General features: G+C 36.4%; 1 protein-coding gene and 2 long non-coding RNA genes across 6 annotated transcripts in view; 2 read left to right on the forward strand and 1 right to left on the reverse strand.

Annotated features, from left to right (window-relative positions):
- slc2a15a (solute carrier family 2 member 15a) overlaps positions 1-22,011 on the forward strand; it is a 54,604-nt gene that overhangs the window by 25,726 nt on the left and 6,867 nt on the right. For all 4 annotated transcript variants that reach the window (XM_077495338.1, XM_077495341.1, XM_077495342.1 and 1 more), the window contains 4 exons: positions 15,634-15,821; positions 16,890-17,000; positions 17,090-17,191; positions 19,162-19,237. In XM_077495338.1, coding sequence (XP_077351464.1) covers positions 15,634-15,821; positions 16,890-17,000; positions 17,090-17,191; positions 19,162-19,237 — 477 coding nt within the window. The remainder of the gene's footprint in view (positions 1-15,633; positions 15,822-16,889; positions 17,001-17,089; positions 17,192-19,161; positions 19,238-22,011) is intronic.
- LOC144001217 (uncharacterized) lies at positions 719-1,971 on the reverse strand. Its single transcript, XR_013278410.1, has 2 exons — positions 1,903-1,971; positions 719-1,149 (listed from the first exon to the last, which is right to left on the reverse strand). It is a non-coding gene; the product is annotated as an uncharacterized LOC144001217 (long non-coding RNA).
- LOC144001216 (uncharacterized) lies at positions 2,906-4,131 on the forward strand. The gene is made up of 2 exons (XR_013278409.1): positions 2,906-2,974; positions 3,712-4,131. It is a non-coding gene; the product is annotated as an uncharacterized LOC144001216 (long non-coding RNA).

Below are 22,011 nucleotides of genomic sequence, written 5' to 3' on the forward strand. Positions count from 1 at the left end.
GTGAACCCCAAAAAAGTGCCTAGAAAATGAGTTTTGCTCCACTGTCTGGGCACTACTTGTTCAATGCATTTTTTGATAGATAATACCCTTCTGAACTTTGGGTTAAAAGTTCACCCAATGTTTTCCTGCCCCAATTTTGTCACAAGCCAGAAATGCATATATAGGTAAATAACAAAAAACGAAAATCTTGTGCTGCAGTTTTTGGTTGTAAAACGTCTTACATTAAATTTGGCAACAGAAAATCATTCCCAGATGTTATAAATACATGTACCTAACATCAGAAACAAGTATTGGTGGTTTGGTGCAATCATGTGAATTTAGATAATTAAATATATTAAATTTGTGCCAAAAAAACAAAAAACGCTTCAACTAGAAGCGAAACCAGCACACAGATGTTACATTTAGCTATGTTTATGTTTCATATATGAAAACAATTCACAACCTATTACGTAATGAAAGGTACACAAGAAGCAGCATACATCGGCCAAAAATACTACCATGCACCACAAACCTGGAACAAGGCAAAATGGACTAGATGGAAATAGATGCATTCAGAGCCCAGATTATTATAACATATAGAATATTTATTAAAGTATCAGATTGTGTCATCACAGCATGTCATTTATACCCCCCGTCCCCTACCCAAAAAATATTAATAAAAAAAATAATAATAATAAAATAAAAATCAAATGTGCATTCACAATAAAACCTTTGGAACTTCATTGGAACAGCTCTCTTTTATTTTTTTGGCAGACCAATTTAACAAAGGTCTGTGTTGTGGAAAAATGGAATACAGACATTTTAATTTTTGCTTGAAAAGTGTTAAAATGGAGAGTTAACATCTTGATAATGAAACAAACAAAATGGCAGATTTTACATAGATTTTACAGCCCTGCACTGTAAAGTGTCCTCGTATGCCCTGTCATTTTACAACCTGATGTTGTACCAGCCATGTGTTAGTGTCACTTTCTTGGCTTACATCAGTAGACTCAGTAGTTGATGTATCTGATGAGTGAGGTACCCTGTCTAAAAGTTTGTCAGTTGTTGGTAATGTCTCTACAAAAACCATTTCAGAGTTGTTGCTGGAAAGGGGTGTGAAAAACCAGATGGGGGAAATCACGCCTCAATCTTCGTTTCAGTATATCCTGCCTGAAATAGAAAATTGAAGGGGAAGATGAGCACAAGATACACATATTCACATCACACTAGGGCTGCTCTATTATGGAAAAAAATAATCATCACAATTATTTTGGTAATAATTGAAATCAAGATTATTCTAAACAATTATATTTTGTTCAAATCAAGAAAATATTTCAACATTTGAAAATAAGACAATCACAATCATATGAAACTATAATTATGTAAGTTGCTTTTGGATCCAACAAAATTTGTAATATATTATTATTATTATTATTATTATTATTATTATTATTATTATTATGACGTTAGCAAAAATTTGAAGTTGGGGTGCAGTGTGTGTGTGCAGTAAGCTAGTTTTGACATGGGTGTGTGGTAAAATAACTCGTGTGGGCGTGCCACAACTCAAAATTAGTATTATTAGTGCTGCAGCTATCGAATATTTTGGTATTTGGATATCCTACTGAAAATTCTAGTGAATAATCGTATATTTGGATAGAAATACAAATATACCTATAGGCCTATATACTTTCTTGGTCAAAGAACAATTATAAATACAGAAGACAAAAAAACACATTTGCATGTAATAATTAACAACCAACTGGTTTTCATTTTTAGAGAATCAATTTTATTTATTTATTTATTTATTTTTTACTTAAATTGAGCTTGTCAGCAAACTATTTTTCTCTGAAACAGTGAGATTTTAGACAAATCTCTCCCCATAGATTTCATAAATGTGTTTCAATGTGAAGATTTATATGTTACCTGTAGTCTGAAGCATCAAGATCCCCGTGTTTATTAACACTGTTCACAAACCCCTTAGCTTGTCCATTCTCATCACATCTTTGTCAACTATAATCCTTTGACGGATTACTTGTTCACATACTGTTGCAAACTCCTGTCCGTGCGATGGAGGAAATTTTTCCATACCAGATCGGTCGTGGCCCGATATAATAATTTTTTGCTAGGTTAAGTTTTAAGGCTATAGTTTAGTAAAAACGCGAGCTGCTGAATGATTTATCGAGTGAATCCAACAGTTGTTACCAAACTCGAGTTACCTGTGCCCATCAGAGTCATAATATAGTCACAGCTACACACTCCCTTTTCCCCAAACTCTCTCTCATCAACCTCAACAAACACTTTACTTTACTTAAATCTTTGATGTGCATATACTGTAAAGAGGTGATGTGACAATAACACTTATAATGTAATTCTTTTTTGTCTCAAGGCGGGTTGGTTGCTGTTGACTTTAAGAACCTTGTGTAATCTCTGAAACAAAACTGCACCTCCATTGTGACACAGTCTTTTGTCTTGAATATGCAGAAGAATGGAACAGTCTTTCTTCATCTCAGCGGCCTGCAGCAACCAACCCGCCTTTAGACAAAAAAGAATTACATTATAAGTGTTATTGTCACATCACCTCTTTACAGTATATGCACATCAAAGATTTAAGTAAAGTAAAGTGTTTGTTGAGGTTGATGAGAGAGAGTTTGGGGAAAAGGGAGTGTGTAGCTGTGACTATATTATGACTCTGATGGGCACAGGTAACTCGAGTTTGGTAACAACTGTTGGATTCACTCGATAAATCATTCAGCAGCTCGCGTTTTTACTAAACTATAGCCTTAAAACTTAACCTAGCAAAAAATTATTATATCGGGCCACGACCGATCTGGTATGGAAAAATTTCCTCCATCGCACGGACAGGAGTTTGCAACAGTATGTGAACAAGTAATCCGTCAAAGGATTATAGTTGACAAAGATGTGATGAGAATGGACAAGCTAAGGGGTTTGTGAACAGTGTTAATAAACACGGGGATCTTGATGCTTCAGACTACAGGTAACATATAAATCTTCACATTGAAACACATTTATGAAATCTATGGGGAGAGATTTGTCTAAAATCTCACTGTTTCAGAGAAAAATAGTTTGCTGACAAGCTCAATTTAAGTAAAAAATAAATAAATAAATAAAATTGATTCTCTAAAAATGAAAACCAGTTGGTTGTTAATTATTACATGCAAATGTGTTTTTTTGTCTTCTGTATTTATAATTGTTCTTTGACCAAGAAAGTATATAGGCCTATAGGTATATTTGTATTTCTATCCAAATATACGATTATTCACTAGAATTTTCAGTAGGATATCCAAATACCAAAATATTCTATAGCTGCAGCACTAATAATACTAATTTTGAGTTGTGGCACGCCCACACGAGTTATTTTACCACACACCCATGTCAAAACTAGCTTACTGCACACACACACTGCACCCCAACTTCAAATTTTTGCTAACGTCATAATAATAATAATAATAATAATAATAATAATATATTACAAATTTTGTTGGATCCAAAAGCAACTTACATAATTATAGTTTCATATGATTGTGATTGTCTTATTTTCAAATGTTGAAATATTTTCTTGATTTGAACAAAATATAATTGTTTAGAATAATCTTGATTTCAATTATTACCAAAATAATTGTGATGATTATTTTTTTCCATAATAGAGCAGCCCTAGTGTGATGTGAATATGTGTATCTTGTGCTCATCTTCCCCTTCAATTTTCTATTTCAGGCAGGATATACTGAAACGAAGATTGAGGCGTGATTTCCCCCATCTGGTTTTTCACACCCCTTTCCAGCAACAACTCTGAAATGGTTTTTGTAGAGACATTACCAACAACTGACAAACTTTTAGACAGGGTACCTCACTCATCAGATACATCAACTACTGAGTCTACTGATGTAAGCCAAGAAAGTGACACTAACACATGGCTGGTACAACATCAGGTTGTAAAATGACAGGGCATACGAGGACACTTTACAGTGCAGGGCTGTAAAATCTGCCATTTTGTTTGTTTCATTATCAAGATGTTAACTCTCCATTTTAACACTTTTCAAGCAAAAATTAAAATGTCTGTATTCCATTTTTCCACAACACAGACCTTTGTTAAATTGGTCTGCCAAAAAAATAAAAGAGAGCTGTTCCAATGAAGTTCCAAAGGTTTTATTGTGAATGCACATTTGATTTTTATTTTATTATTATTATTTTTTTTATTAATATTTTTTGGGTAGGGGACGGGGGGTATAAATGACATGCTGTGATGACACAATCTGATACTTTAATAAATATTCTATATGTTATAATAATCTGGGCTCTGAATGCATCTATTTCCATCTAGTCCATTTTGCCTTGTTCCAGGTTTGTGGTGCATGGTAGTATTTTTGGCCGATGTATGCTGCTTCTTGTGTACCTTTCATTACGTAATAGGTTGTGAATTGTTTTCATATATGAAACATAAACATAGCTAAATGTAACATCTGTGTGCTGGTTTCACTTCTAGTTGAAGCGTTTTTTGTTTTTTTGGCACAAATTTAATATATTTAATTATCTAAATTCACATGATTGCACCAAACCACCAATACTTGTTTCTGATGTTAGGTACATGTATTTATAACATCTGGGAATGATTTTCTGTTGCCAAATTTAATGTAAGACGTTTTACAACCAAAAACTGCAGCACAAGATTTTCGTTTTTTGTTATTTACCTATATATGCATTTCTGGCTTGTGACAAAATTGGGGCAGGAAAACATTGGGTGAACTTTTAACCCAAAGTTCAGAAGGGTATTATCTATCAAAAAATGCATTGAACAAGTAGTGCCCAGACAGTGGAGCGAAACTCATTTTCTAGGCACTTTTTTGGGGTTCACCCCACGGCCTAGAAGTTGGTGTGAATATTTGAATGTATTATTTACAATTGAGATAGGGTTGTTCTGATTTTGTTATGTGTGGTTATTGTATTGTCATGTCCGCTTTTAACTTAACAGTTTTTATCAGTTGCTAAAACACCAAACCCCGTTCGATGAAGCAAATTCTCAGTTTCCGAGACTAATTTCTGGAATGAAACACTTTTTTGACCAAACCTTACACACGGTTCAGGCTTAGACCCAATTCTCAAAACTCATCCACTCTTTTTGGATAAAACTTAAACACATTTCACACTATTCCTAAATTATTTTGCCCTAAGACTAATGCATGTTTTTTTGTTAAAAGTACCCATTTTGACTCTATCACGTTTTTTGATTGAATTATTGAACATAAAAACAAACAGCAGAGAAACAAAAGTTAAAAAAGAAAAGAAGAAAAGAAAAAACAAACTCATCATAGTTTACATGTTCAAAAGGGAGTAGGAAGAAGTTAACTTATTTAGTCCTACCCCTCATACATTATACATTTAAACTTATTTCATTATTGATACAATACTAGGTTAATATTTTTAAAAAATAAAATGATGCGTGCATTATCCAGCAACATATATACATGAAATTCCTAAACATATACCATAATACATTTATAAATCATATACTCATACTCATTATATACAATTTTCATGCTCTTATTTGACAAAAGTAATTTTTTTTAACTTTGCATTTAAACATTTTTTTTTTAACTCAACAAGTGAGTCACATCTTTTCAAGTCAATTCCCAGATTATTCCACAAATTAACACCTTTTACAGAAACACACCTTTGCTTAATATTTGTTCTTGTTTTGGGTTTTTTGTACACACTTGTACCCCTTATATCATAAGGACTGTGTCTATTTTCAAACAATGTCTGAGTAATATAGCAGAGTAGATTGTTATATACTTTGTACATTATTTGTGCTATTTTAAACTCAACCAAGTCATAAAATGTCATTGTATTTAATTTGATAAATAATGGATGTGTTGATTCTGTATATTTTGAACGATTAATAATCCTTATGGCTCTTTTTTGCAAATTGAAAACAGAGTTAGTGTTTGTTTTATATGCAGCCCCCCAGATTTCCACACAATAGGTCAAATATGGTAATAATAATGAACTATATAATATATATAATGAGTTCATGTTCAGGACATCCTTAGTTTTATAGAGTATCCCGATGATTTTTGACATTTTCCTTTTAACATTTTCTACATGTGGCTTCCAACATAATTTATCATCAATAACTACTCCAAGGAATTTATTTTCATACACCCTTTCTATTTCATTTGAATTCACCATAATTTTAACTTGGTTAGTAATTTGTCTAGTGCCAAAAACTATGTTTGTTCATGCATGTAAAATAAACCTCTGTTGACTACCTACCCTGGATGCTCTGTGTTAGATTATTTTATGTCGTGTCTAACAAATGCTCTCATGGTGAATAGATTTTGACTTACTGTGTGTATGATCTGAATATATTGTTCGGATTTGAATACCGGATAATAGGTTTTGAAGTGAAAAGTCACGGCTTTTGTGAAAATTGTTAGAATTTTTGTGTTTGTGTTTAAGGTTTTGAGAAAATGGGTACAGGTTTCAAGAAATGTGTATTAGCAATTGAGAAAGACTGTAATAAGATGGTTAAATTATTATTTTTATTTTCGTGTTTACGAATACCCTTACCATTCCATGTTACTATTTTATAACTTTTGCATTGCTCGACCTGCTCCTCTCCCTCCTCTAATTCCTCTTCCTCTGGCTCTGCCTCTATCCATTGCGCTTGTTTGGACTCTCCAGCAAACTGTACACTCTGAACTTGAGTTTATAGGTGTGGTCACATCATTAGCAACAAGTGTATTCAATTTTTGAGTTGTTGTGTGAACGCCAGTTAAGTCCGTTGTGTTCAAATATTGTTGACTTGTGGTAAACATTTTGTATCGCATGAGAGCAATTTGTGAATTGTGTCTTCATGTAAAATGTTTTTATGGCATTGGAAAATGAGGGGTTACATTTATTCAATGTGTTTAGACAACTGGTCATTCGGTTCAGAGGATTGGCATTTGGGTTTTAGTATTTGAGAAAATATCCCAAGGAGAGCACGCTGGCAGACGTCTAACCAACCCCCTCGCTCATATCCACCAGCCCCCCAACAATTATGGTCATTGAAACACACACACTCAAACTGTGACAGAGTCCTAGTGTCTCCAACAAGCCTCAGAAAATTCTCACGAGTGTAGGGACATCTCCCCTTTCTGCTACGCATACCTCGCTGCTACGCATATATGCTCTATGCAGAGCATGTATGTGATGGACTCAAAGCCACACACCGTTACGCCTATAGGTAAGCTTAATTAGTTTTCACTTGTCACCACTTTTCAAATCCTTGAGAAAATGTTAGCTAGGATGTTTCAACTAACGGTTGCTGCATAAAACTATCATAAATGGATATCTGTGTAGATGTTTTTTTAAAGAAGCAGTTTTGGAAATCTCTTCTTGAAAACCAACATTACAGTTACCGTTTAATCTTACACTGTTCAGCTCTCATGCAAACGCACACACGCATACACAGGCCCCTCAGACATACATTTGACCTCCCCGTGAATCTTTGACTGCCTCTGCTTCCCCCTACTCACAGGAATATTGAACAATCGCCTTTCTCAGACCAAAAATGGCCCCTCGCAATTAGCTGCGTATCCGTTCTTCTTCAGCTTAATTTAATTTTATGACCAGCAACCCCTGTCCTCGCAGGGGTAAGGAGACTATCGCTGATGATGGCTTTTCACCAATTTCTACATAAAATTATCATTATAAATAGAATCAGATCTAAGTAGATGCATATTTTTGTAATATATTTTAGGAAGCGTTGTCTTTTCAAACTAACAACATTATAGCCACCGTCTAACCTCACACTTCTTCAGCCGCCCGTCTGTCCTCACACTTCTTTGACCCCCATGCAGCCATACATGCGCGTACGCACACACAAGCACAGACATACATTTGACCTCCCCATGAATCTTTGACTGCATATGCTTCCCCCTACTCACAGAAATATTGAACAAAAATGTCAGATAGTAACTATATCAGTAAGGGGAAATTATATAGTTTTATCCGTTTATTTTCAGATTCAACCCCAGCAGTCACGAACGACTCTTACAACATTTTTACATATAATGTATAACTTCATGTTTTTTAATTTCATAATACCAACCACCGTATCACAGTTTAACCTTACCTTATACTTCTTGTTTTACAACCTCTAAAAATACAATCTTTGAGCCGTGTTTGCGCATACTTTTCCCCCTTCACCATAATAGAAATGGCTAGTACTTTTCCCCCGGCGGTTTTACCCATACTAAACCACTCCCTCCGATCACGTCATTCAATCTCATTATTATTCACTCAATCTAGGGGGCGTGCACCGGATCCGGAAGTTAACCAAACAATTAGCATTTGAACCCGGGTCAGCCATGATATCTGCAAAAACAGGTAGGAACACCACCTACACATCATCCATCTTCATTAAGGGGTCATTAATCTTCATTAAATGACATCAGGAAGTCATTAAGGGTCATTCATCTTCATTATATAACACCTGGAAGTCATTAAAGGTCATTCATCTTCATTAAACGACATCCGGAAGTCATTAAAAGTCATTCATCTTCATTATACGACATCCGGAAGTCATTAAAGGTCATTCATCCTCATTAAACGACATCCGGAAGTCATTAAAGGTCATTACCCCTCATTAAATGACATCTGGAAGTCATTAAAGGTCATTAACCCTCATTATATGACATCTGGAAGTCATTAAAGGGTCATTAATCTTCATTAAATGACATCAGGAAGTCATTAAGGGTCATTAATCTTCATTAAATGACATCAGGAAGTCATTAGGGGTCATTAATCTTCATTAAATGACATCAGGAAGTCATTAAGGGTCATTAACCCTCATTAAATGACATCAGGAAGTCATTAAAGGTCATTAACCCTCATTATATGACATCTGGAAGTTATTAAAGGGTCATTAAGCTTCATTAGGGAGGGGTCATGACCCATACATGACCCCCCTAATCTAATTAAGAATGTCATCCATCAAATTTTGACAGAAGCGGCCTTGTAATATTCTCTACAGTTCTTTGTTCGCTAGATGCAAAGACTGGCTGCAGTATTTCTTCAAATTGTGCCTGCCACTTGAATACTCCTGCTGATGCTGTGTCCCACTATATTTGCTAAATGGGTCTTCATCGACTTGAACAACACCTCAAAATCCCGTATATATATATATATATATATATATATATATATATATATATATATATATGTGTGTGTGTGTGTGTATATATATATATATATATATATATATATATATATATATATATATATATACATATAAATAAATAAAATCACCCTTAAACAGAAGTTTTTGCTCTGTACTTGTACAGTCCCCCGATTTTCTGGTGTCCTTTATTATCAGAGATGTGTATGAATGAATAAAATAATTCCTCAACATAAAAATAAAGTGTAAAAGCTTTTAAATCCAGGTTAAAAACTATGCTGTTCTCCCATGCCTATGATTCAGGTCTTTAACTAGATCTCCCAGAGCCGTCATTTTGACTGTTCTCAAAATTGGATTTGTTGTTACTCTGCTTACATAGATCAATAATGTTGCAGGTCTTTTGACTGTTCCTCTCTCTGAATATATATCATTACTGCACTGCCATTTTATTATATTAAAAATAGAAAAATATTTAGGAGTAATTACTATTTTACCTCGACACCCGTCAATTTGACTGCTCTTGCTCTATTCATTTCAATGTACATCGTTTGCGTTGCTGGGACTCAAAGGGTTGCGCCGCTGGGCTTCTGTAGTTGGCGCTGCTGAGCTTCCGTAGCAACTACCATTCAACGCGGAGGCATTTGGCTTTGGATACAAGCTAGATCACGATGTTGAATAAAAAACAAACTAAACGAGAGAGAAGACGACACAAATACATTCTGAGAAGCTGACAGAGAGTCTGATGAATAGTGATGTGTCGGTCACGAACGAATCGAGTCTTTTCAACGTCAACGATGAGAACTGAGTCTTTATCGAGAGCCGTTCATCTCCTCTGCCAACCGCATGCACCGACCGTTCGCTTTTGGAGGGAGCGTCAACTTCGCATATTAGTGTCAATCAAACAATTAACTTGTAATTGGGTCATTAAACTCTGAAACAAACAACAAAAAGAGAGAGAGGACACCGCTCACTGCGCATGTCTGCTTTAGCGCCATGGCAGACGTCAAAACGTCACGGAGAGAGGAATGAAGAGGAGAGGAGGCGTACAACAGCAGTGCAGGGGGAGAGGAGAGGCTGCCGAAGTACTCGCGACCTAGTAGAAGTGAGGGGCTAAAAGGTAGATTTGATGGATGTGACAGCTAGACAGCAACTCTACTGTCTAGCTGTCACTAGACAGTCAAAATATCGCTGGTGCATTGTACACATGCACATGCTGGTCAATGTATGTAAAGTGTTGTACACTACCAGTGTTGCCGGTAACGCGTTACTTTACTCAAAAAAGTTGCTTTCTAAAGTAACTAATAGTCTAACGCGTTACTTTATTCAACAAAGTAGTCTGATTAAAGTTACTGTCCAGAGAATCAATGCGTTACTCCACATTTTCATGAAGAAGGCAAACTATCTCACTGTTGTAACAGTCACAAACAACTACTGCTAACTTCGAAGATGAGGCAGAAGTCATTGATCACCACACTGAATTCAGCCATGGTCTGGTCATGAATGGTTTGCACATTCAAAACAAAAGTGATGATACTTTTACTACTAGTTTTATTAACCAACAGGCACACAACACAACAAAAAAAGTGTGCATTATGGACCATAAAAGTGGTAAAAAAAATAATTTATTTCCATCCTCAACTGGTCCGTGAAGCATTATGGGATGAGGTCGTCTCCGCCCTCTCGCCAGGGGGAGTGACGTCAGACAAGTTACGTTTTCAGTAGGGGTGGAACAAAAAAACGATTCGACCGAACCATCGTTCGTCAAGGGGAGCTAAACGACCGTATCGGTTGCGAGTGAGGCTTTATGGTTTTCATAACAATAGCAAGAGTTCTGCGCCGTGCTCTACTTGTTTTGTTTACATTTCAGTAGCATCACCATTCAAGCTACTTCCGTGTTTCCGTGCTCGCGACACGGCGCGCGCGCGCGCGCGCAACGAGTGACAACATACAAATGGAGACAGTTAGCAGAAGCCGGTGCCGTACATCTCGGTATTTCCCATGGCTATCGAGTCCTCTCGGTGCACTTGTATGTCCCGGGCCGGCGTTGGTACTGCGCGCGAGCCAAAAAGAATAACTCCCGTGACGATCCAATGCATGGATTCAAACGACACAGGTATGTCCCACAGCCAACACACCAGCTAAGCTAAAAGCACACTGCAAGTATCTCATTTCTCAGTTTGTGGCTCCCTGTCAATGTCTACAACTAGCATGAGCAGCAGATAGGAGAACTGAGACGTGCCCACGATTACGACAGCCCAAAAAACAAAATATAAACAGTAGTGATTCTGTGGTCATCATCGTGTCTCAGATTAAAAAAACAAAAAAAGATGTCATACATTAACCAAAAATGAAAGTGATGACAAAAGAAAAAACAATTGTTAAATACAAAAATTGTTGATTAAAAAGGGAAATGAACTTTTGGAAATATTTCCATATATTAAGTGGTTAAAATGTGTTTGATAGATTTATTGTTCCATAAGGTGGCTTCATATTTCTTTTGGCTGGATGGTAGGTTTATTTCATGTCTTAAATTTATGTTTCTGAAATACTTCACAATGTGCAAATATTCTGTTTAATTGTGTTGGTGTCTGTCTAAAGGTTAAATATTTATATTTAACATTAAATTATCAACCTTTTGTTTTCCTGATCCTTATTTTGAAGAGAAAAAACAAACAAACCAAAAAACAATTATAACTGTCAATAACTACTAATAAATATTTAAACTGATACATGTGTACACACTGGAATAGCGGAACAAACAAACAATAGAGGAATTTAGGGGATTTTCATGTTCAACCTGGATAGATTTTTATTTTTTGTTTTATAAAAAGTATTTACGTTACAAGAAGTCAAGAGAAACTGCCTATTTTGTTTTTCATAAAAAAAACCTTTATTTTCATGTTAAAAATGCACTTTCAATAAAGTATTTGGAACTCCGTTTCTACTGCATTATTTTTATGTTGAGATGGTGTTATCGGCAGCTGCTGAAAGTAACTAAAAAAGTAACTTTTAATCTAACTTAGTTACTTTTAAAATCAAGTAATCAGTAACGCAATTTAGTTACTTTTAAAACCAAGTAATCAGTAAAGTAACTAAGTTACTTTTTCAAGGTAACTGTGGCAACACTGTACACTACACATTTATATTTTCTCATGTTCTAAGAGAATAAAACTTCATTGAATGTTATTATTTAGACTATTCCATAAGTCATTTTTTGAAAAGGCTAGAAAAAGAAAACAAAACATAAAAAACATAAAAGAGCCAGTCTTTTGAACAGCCTGAAAGAGCCAAAAGTCCCATCACTACTGATGAATTACGATGAGTGGTCGCTGGATCGCTCGGCAGTTTCAGATAGCAAGTCAAAACAAGACCAGCCCACATCCGCTAAAAGGAACCGTGTACCGACGCAGGGGTAGGGGCATATTCACTAAGAATGCGCTGCGTCAGGTAATAGCGCAAATATTGCACCACAACTGCACCCGCAGTCTGCGCCCAGTTACCCACCTATTCACTAAGGATATTGCTCTAATGATATACCGGCGCAAACACGCCCACAAAACTGACAGCTTGGAGCAAATGTGCACCTGATTTACCACACATGGCAACGGATTTGCGCCAACAACATGGTTGTTATAGTAACAGTTGCGAGAAAGATGACATTATCGGAAAGCGAGGTTGGACCGAGAGTAAGCGTTTATAGCGCCATTAAGCTGTACAGAGCATAGAGGACGACAACAACGTCATTCATTCATAAAGTACAAATTATTGGTGCGATCGTATTTTAAAAATATATTTTCAGAGGTTGGCGTGGGCGTACAGTATGCATCTGGCACGTAAAAATGATGGTAAAATGCCTCCCCACCATTGCCGATCAGCCCGGGTTACGTTATGTGTCCTAAACTAACACGAAAATATTTCCCCCTCTCTCTCTTTTTCTCTCTCTCTCTTCCCCCTCTCTGCGTGATCTGCCGTGGACGTTGTGCTGCAAATGGCACGCAATGCTGTCATGATCGAGATTGCAGCAGTTAATACATGCTTTCCAAAAACGTTATTTGCGTCACGCAAACGAGGTGTGGCTATTTGCGCTGGCGTTAGTGAATTAGACGCTGCATATCAATGTGTCTCATTTGCATTGGGGTGGGCATATTTTGCATCAAATGTATGCAAATTACCTAATTTACATACGCGCAAATAACACCGGCGCACCGTGACGCAATCTGTTCGGCAGAGCACTTAGTGACGGATTTCCCCATCTGCGCGTGTTTAGTGAATCAGGCGCTCGCAGATTGCTCCATTTTTGCCAGTTAGTGCGGTGCAAAGGCGATGCAAACCTGAATAGGCCCCTTAGAGTAAAAAATGCACTCCTAGATGTGATGGAGTCATGACGAACAAGGCAGTACAAGCCACATAATCGAAATTAATACATCCGTTTTCCACAGAAAAGCAAGAGAGGGGTTTTATTAGCAACTCAAAACAGCAAGTAATAACCATATTAGGTGATTACTATTATTATTATTAGGCAAGAGTACAAGCCATCAAAATGACTGCTCTGGGAGTTGTTTTAGAATTCTAGTAGTGGTAGTGTTAAAAATGTTTTTTACATTTTGTTTACAAAAAAAATGTTTGCACCGTGTGCTCCTATAGTAACTTTAGTCAGCTATTTTTTTAATTTATTTTGCTGTTAAATTTAATTGGGTTTGTACTGCTTTTAAATGATGAACTTTTAATTACAATATGTAAAGCATGAAGTTTTATATATATATATATATATATATATATATATATATATATATCAAACTCGCCTACCGATACAAAATCCGCCGCGAAACCTTAGATACGTTGCTTGTAAAGCTGTGGACCGGATATCGCATGGCTGTGAAGTGAGGCTTTATGGTTTTCATAACAATAGCAAGAGTTCTGCGCCGTACTCTACTTGTTTTGTTTACATTTCAATAGCATCACTATTCAAGCTACTTCCGTGTTGACAGAGAGCTAGCAAATTAGCGCTCAGAGACGCTTCATTCCCCGGATGTTGTAAACATAATGCAAAGACGTCACGCCTACCGTCAACGCCGGACTCGCGCACGTCACGGGATAGTGTGCGAGTGACAGCATGCCACTGAAGACAGTAGCAGAAGCCGGTGCCGTACATCTCGGTATTTCCCATGGCTATCGAGTCCTCTCGGTGCACTTGTATGTCCCGGCGTTGGTACTGCGCGCGAGCTAAAAGAATAACTTCCGTGACGATCCAATGCATGGATCCAAACTACACAGGTATGTCCCACAGCCAACACACCAGCAAAGCTAAAAGCATACTGCAAGCATCTCATTTCTCAGTTTGTGGCTCCCTGTCAATGTACACTACACAACTTGTATGAGCAGCAGATAGGAGAACTGAGACGTGCCCGCAATTACGTCATCAAACTCAAAATGAACGACAGCCCCAGCCGAAAAAATAAAATAAAAATAAATGAACAGTTGTGATTCCGTGGTCATCATCGAGTCTCAGATTAAAAAAAATAAAAAAATAAAATAAAATAAAAAAAAAGTTGTCATACATTACCCAAAAATGAATGTGATGGCAAAAGAAAAACAAAAATTGTTGATAAAAAGGGAAGGGCACTTTTGGCAATATTTTTGGATATATTAAGTGGTTTAAAATGTGTGATAGATTTATTTTTCCATAAGGTGGCTTCATATTTCTTTTGGCTGGATGGTAGGTTTATTTCATGACCATAAATTTATGTTTCTGAACTACTTCACACTGTGCACATATTCTGTTTAATTGTGTTGGTGTCTTTTTAAAGGTTAAATATTTATATTTCAAATTAAATTATCAGCCTTTTGTTTTCATGATCCTTATTTTGAATAGAAAAAAAATCAATTACAACTGTCAATAACGACTTATAAATATTGAAACTGATACATTTTTCAGTTATACGTCCAGGCCTTTGTTGCGGTGTAATTAAATAATTGATTCAATATATGAAAATATAGAAGACATTTTTGTTGTTGTTTTTTTAACACGTTTGAAGATACTGTAAAAATTTGTGGTGTTTTAAGATTAACGTCTACAAGAAAAAAATTTCACTATAAGTTTTGAATATTGAAATGAATCGTATCGAATCGAAAATTGTATCGTTCCCAAACTTAATCAAAGCGTATCGAACCGTTCTGTTCTGAAAGATATCGTTTTTAAATCGAATCGCAACCTGTGTATCGAGATACATATCGAATCGGCCTCATGTCAGAGATTCCCACCCCTAAATTATATATATATATATATATATATATATATATATATATATATATATATACACATGTACACACAGTATATATTTTTTTAATTTCTGAATGAATTTTTTTTTTTTTTTCTGAATGTGAAAAATGTTCATTTCTCATTAAGACCCCTGCATAATACAGGTATTACAGTATTTGTGGCATTGTTTTATGACGCCCATTATGTGTTTCCCTAGCTCTGAAGTGGTACAGAGCCAATTGTAACATCCAGGCTGAGATTGAGGAGATGCAGGAAGAGCAGCGTTCCTTGTCATCAGTGGAGACACTGTCAGTGTGGAATCTGCTCCTTGATGAAACGGTCCGCTGGCAGGTCCTCAGTGTGGTGGTCATCAACATCGGCATGCAGCTCTCTGGCATTGATGCTGTAAGAAGTTTGTATGTGTTTCTTGCGTCGGGCAGATTCCTTGTCACCCCAAAATCACCACTTTTCGGGAGACCCAAAAAAACTGCAAAACTGCATGTTTGTTCAACCATTAACACCTCGTCAAAGAGAACCAACCATTTTCAAACCTTGAGATTGGTCTCAGGATTATTATAGTTTGGAATTTTCATTTTAGTTAGTTTTTATTTAGTTTTGAGGTTTTTTTTGTATTTAGTTAGTTTTAATTAGTTTTTTTATTATTATTTTTTTTAAATAAATGCTTACTTTTAGTTATAGTATAAGGTTTCGTTTTGTTTTGTTTTTTTCGTGTGTATAATTTTTGTGTAATATTGAATAAACACCACGGTAAAATGAAAAAAGTAACACATTTCTTACCTAGCGTTTCATTTCGGCTGGGTTAAATGAAAAAGCAGGCGAGCCAAGCCATTGGAGCCAAAATCGAAATAATATACTTAAAATCACATTTAAAATCATCCCCAAAGCTCAAGTATTAAATGAATTACCAAGGACAAAAAGGAAGGACATTTTCGCACATTATAGTTAGTTTTGTAAACATAAAATGTAGTAAAATGTAGTTTCAGTTTTCGGTTTTTAAAAACCTTTTTTGTTTTTATTTCATTAACAAAATTGTTTTTTGAATTGTATTTGTTTTCATTAACTAAAATAACATTGAAATCAGTCAATAAATTATGGACACGTGGACTGACCAATAACATTGATTTGTGGAAAAATAGGAAATTTACCAAATTGTGACAGGGGAGGTTCAGGCCCGATGGCAATTATTTATAAACTGATGCTGAGGTTAGTCCTTGGTGCTGTCTGTAAATTTGTAATGAGTGAACATTTGAAATGTAAACCCACCAATGGCAGCAGTATAATGCCTCTATAGTACAACATTTTTCAAGAAAGATCATCTCATAATGTGAAATTGAGAATATGTTCAGTGACGGTCCAGTACCAATGTTAATGGTCATTTTGCAACACCTCATACTTATAAAATAATTTCTGGGGTTACAAATACATTCATACAACTGATATTTTTCCTCATAGATCTGGTTCTATACCAATGACATATTTGAGAATGCCGGGATCCCCCCGCCAGAGATCCCTTACACGACAGCAGGCACAGGAGTAATAGAGATAATTGCTGGACTCATTGGGGTACGCTTACATACGCATGCAATAGAAACAACTTTTGATCATTGAATTAACTGAAAAGCTGTGTTTTCTTCAATGATGTTCTCCTGTAGTGTTTCACCATAGAGAAGCTGGGGAGGAGGCCTCTTATGGTTGGTGGATTCACCATAATGGGCATCTGCAGTGCTGGGATAACATTTACACTAATTTTACAGGTGAGCATCTTTAGGTAAATGGGTCAAACAGAGACTGTTTAATGTTAGTTTGCCCTGACGAGTACAAACTGAAGACAGTATTTGTGTTTTTGCTGGAAAAAGTTACGACCGAGAAGTGATCGATCGTGAGGTTACTGACATTTTGCAAACAACACATTTTTTTCTAAATGTCAAGATACTCGCTTCTTACATTTTGGAGTAGAAAGAAAGACAGCTGTGAATCACTTTTCTAATCCAAGTCTGAGCTCAACTCTCTCCACCGCTGAAATGTCAAACCGATGTTCACTCTCGTTCTTGCCCGGCGTCGCTCACTATCAAGTTGAGATTTTTCTCGTGGCACTTGACATGGTTTTCTTCTTTTTATTCTTAGCCTTCCGCGGAGTAACGGCGGGTGTCTGGGGCATGCTAAATGCAGATGGTGGTTCCTTCTGAGTAAACTCAATTGCAGCGAAAAGCTTTACTGTACTAGTTCCGTCTTCGCGACTACAGGAAACAACGAACGAGAACGCGCATGACGTCACATCTGCAGACAGAGGGCGGGAAATTCAAACGATTTGGACCGGGTGCTTCCTAAAAAAAAATATTGGCCAGAGGCTTGTAAGAGTACCCATTATCAACAGCTAATATGTTGATCTACTAATTTGAATATGTTTTAGTCATAAATGGTCAAATAAAGAGGCTATTGTTAAGATATTTTTGGGGGAAATCCTCCATATAGTAGCTTTAACTGCGGAAGGGCTTAAAATATTGAGATACATCCCCTTCAACATTTTTGTCTATATAATGACTAATGCCTTGGTCAGACTACAAGAAAATAGACCGATTTTGGCCCGAAAGACGTGTTGCGGACAAACGGGGCATGTCGTAAACGACTTTGGGTTGTCTTGATGTAGCGTCGCCCGTGTAGAGTGACACGTTAACGATTGGTCGCCTATTGTCCGGGACGCTTCACGACCATCATGACGAAAGTCTAGCATGTCAGAACTTTCATACACATACACATTAGGGGTGTTCCATATCATACCTTCCACGATATTACAGGTGAATTTTTAGGGGCGATAAAAATTTTAAATATCACGAAATGAAAACTTTTGGGTTTGGGACTGGATGACGTCATCCGCGACGTAATATGCCATCGCCTTCGTTTCGACGTACGCGCGCGGGTTGTTCTCAACTGCATAAATAACAATGTCGGACAGCGAGAGGAGCACAGCAACATCGACTTCGTACTCAAAACAAGATTTGGTGCCTAAAATAGGAGCTACCTCCGTCGTGTGGCGGTGGTTTGGCTACAGGAGGTCAGATATATGGCAAACTACAATCATTTGCAAGTTATGTAGGAGAACAGTTACATTTAATTGTCAGGCTGCTTGGCAACTGTTTGTAAACATTTTTCTTTTAATGAGCACATTTCTTTATTTATAAATTATTTCAGTTTGAAGATTTTATATTACGTTTAAATGTCTCAGGGGAAACACTTACCTGAATAATTTTTGTTTCATTTCAGTCTGTGTCATACAATTGCACTAAGTTTACACTATTATGTTTACATTTTATTTGAAAAGGGTGGCTTGAATAATGTGTGTAATAAAAATGATGTTTTTCCGAAGCAGCAGTATTTTTCCACCCTCTATATCGTCAGAAATATCCTGATCGCAAATTTTCTCAAAATATCGTGATATTATTTTGAGGCCATATCACCCACCCCTAATACACATACATACGTATATCTATCTATCTCTATATCTATCTATACACACACACACACACATATATATATATATATATATATATATATATATATATATATATATATATATATATATATATATGTATATATATACACATTATGTGTGTGTATGCGTGTGTCTGTTTGTTATATTAATTGTCCATGTGTTCAACTGTTCTTCGTACTGTGTTGAGTTCTACTTTGACTATTACCAATTTGACAATTTTTTTTCTTTCTCCAGACTCGTTTATCTTTCATGCGTTATGTAAGTGTCTGCTGTGTCGTCGGCATCATCGCTGGATTCTGTATCGGCCCAGGCAAGTTGCTCTTCACTACATGTTGATTGGCGAGTTTTCAGCAGCAACAAAATATGTTATTGTTCACTCAGGGCCATCCATCTTCCATGTGCATGAGAGAGGGAAAGGTGCAGAGTTGCGTTATATTCTGGCTATGCAAATTCTCCCGTCCACTTCCATCTGCCATTTGATCACCATCCAAACAAAACGTGCAATGAGTCACAAACACAGTATTCAGATTAAATTAGATTTTTTTTTTCTTCTTCATTTCACACAGAAAAAAAAAAAAAGACGCTCTTGTTTTCAGTGTGTAAGTGTACATATACATACAGTAAAGGCTAACTGACCGCTGGCATCTGGTGTAGGGTATGATCAAATTTAAAGTGTGCTTAAAGTCCCTGCAAATTGAAAACAAACACGACTTGTAAATTTGGCGGTCACAGGGAAGTCAACAACCCTGCCAAATTTGAATGCTAAATCACAAAGTATATAAAATGGGGCTTCAAAATTCTCTCTGCTCTTGAATACTGTGGGTGTGTCCAGAGCCAAGACCACCAATATTTCTTCCCACACATACCTAAATATTTTTGGCGGCATGCATCATTCACTCTCTGGCTCACATTACATGAAAGGCATTTGAGCACATAATTCCTGCTAGTAATGTACACACAGGGCTTTGCATTATTCCAGCATGTTGTAACGCCCTCATAAGTGGTTAAGGATGACACAGTCGGACGCTTCATGTCACTTTAGTACCACAAGCAGAATGCACATTAATTCAATAGCTGCCATATTGGGCCACAACTTAATACCCAAGTCATTAAATGCTTAAATGACCCTTCTGAATCAGAAATGTTCCTTTGATCTATCATTTTTAAAGACAACACAGTGAAAACAAAACAAAACAAAACAAAGTGACAGAAACAAAGCAAAAAATAAAAACAACATCTAGCTTAGTTCACTACAACCATTAACAACGGCTGTATAGCTTACTGGGAAGTGCTTGGCTTCACTATTGCTGTAATATTAAGGTACCATAATTTTAAAAAAAATGCATGTAAAAAGAAGAATGCACTTTATAGAGATTTCATTAGACAGAGAACTACAGAGGCAGAATATAAGTATAAACAATACAAAAATAAGTTAACAAGTTAACTAATATTATACGAGCTAGTAAGAAAAATTATTATACAAGGATATTAGAGGATAATAAACACAACATCAAAGGAACATGGAACATACTTAAGGATATTATAAGAAATTGTAATAATGACTATAGTTTACCGAAGTATTTTGTTGATGAGACTGTAGAGATGTATAACATGGATGAAGTAACTAATAAATTTAATGATTTTTTTTGTAAATGTGGGACCTACATTAGCGAAACAAATACCCGATATTGGAAACTATGAGGAATATTTACCAGAGAGAAATCCTAACTCTTTATTTCTTAAAGCTGTAACAGAACAATAAATAGTGGACATAGTCATTAAAAGCAAAAATAAAAAATCTACTGATTGTAATGATATTGATATGTCACTAGTAAAAAGGTTAAAGGAAGGCACCTTTAATTTTACATGTATGGCTTGATTGGCAGTAAATAGTTAGTTTAGCTACGAAACATGCATAAGAGCTGAAGAATACACCCCAATATTGATTTATTTAACTTTTTTCAACATAGAAGTACTTCCGTGTTGGAACGCCCTCAAGTGGTGACGTAACAAGTGTGTATACTCGCTTGGCGAACAGTAGTTCACGCAGACAGAACGACGAGGAAGACACAAACGTCACTTATGCCTTACTGTATTGCAAAATTTTGCAAGGTGTCGTCAAGGAAAAACCCGCGAGGAGCACACTGGTATGTTATCCCAAAAAAAAAAAGACTATTTGCGTAGAAAATGGCTTGCTAAGTGCTGTCGACCTCCCGGCAAGGACAAGCAGGCGCGGACGTTATGTTTTATTAGCTCGTAAGTTGTTTATACTTCACAAATTGACCATGTTCATAATCTTATTTTAACAAAAAATTTATTGAATGTGTATTAGTGTCATTATCATCGGCATGTGCGACGTACTACATTTGTGTTCTGTCCCGCTGTTCTTCCTGTGGTGCATTCCAGTTTCATTTGCATTTCTATTAATTTCGTTCGGATCCCAACCATTGATAACCAGCCTAGGTAACGGCGTCTCGCATTTCCTTACTTCATTTTGTCTATAAATAAACACGGTTAATACACAACCTTCTTGCAAGCTTTCGTTTACATCATCGGGACGCTACGCAAAAAAAGAAAAAAAAAAAACAGCTAGGGGAGGTTGGGCGCTGTAACGACGATACATATAATTTTACTATTTTTTTCTTTTTCCTGAAATAGTTTGTCAGTTCCACACGTTTTGCATTGCTCGTGCTGTGTGTCACTTTACCTGTTGGATATTGGCTCCTCCAAGACTTTTCTTCTTCACATCTTTCATCGCAACCAAAGCTATCCTGAGAATGTCTATTTAGTATTGCCATGTTGAATGTCTGATGTTCCAGGATGCAGTTGAGATTGTCCGCAAGGAACCGATCCTCGATTTCTTTTATTTCCAGACAGCACACATTCATTAGCGGATTGTCCATTCCTGCAGCTCCCGCACGAGCACCACTCACACCGCCTGATTCACTCGTTCATTAAAGTTTATTTTGTGCCCGAAAAGACCATCTGGCGCCACAACTTTCACATCCAAGGCAGACTTTCCTTCGGTAGGGTTATTTTGTCGTGTTGGCTCGAAGCGATAAGGTTTAATCCTTCCGGGTTTGA

Source organism: Festucalex cinctus, chromosome 14 (genome assembly GCF_051991245.1).
Source record: "Festucalex cinctus isolate MCC-2025b chromosome 14, RoL_Fcin_1.0, whole genome shotgun sequence".
In the NCBI taxonomy this organism is placed as follows: Eukaryota; Metazoa; Chordata; class Actinopteri; order Syngnathiformes; family Syngnathidae; genus Festucalex; species Festucalex cinctus.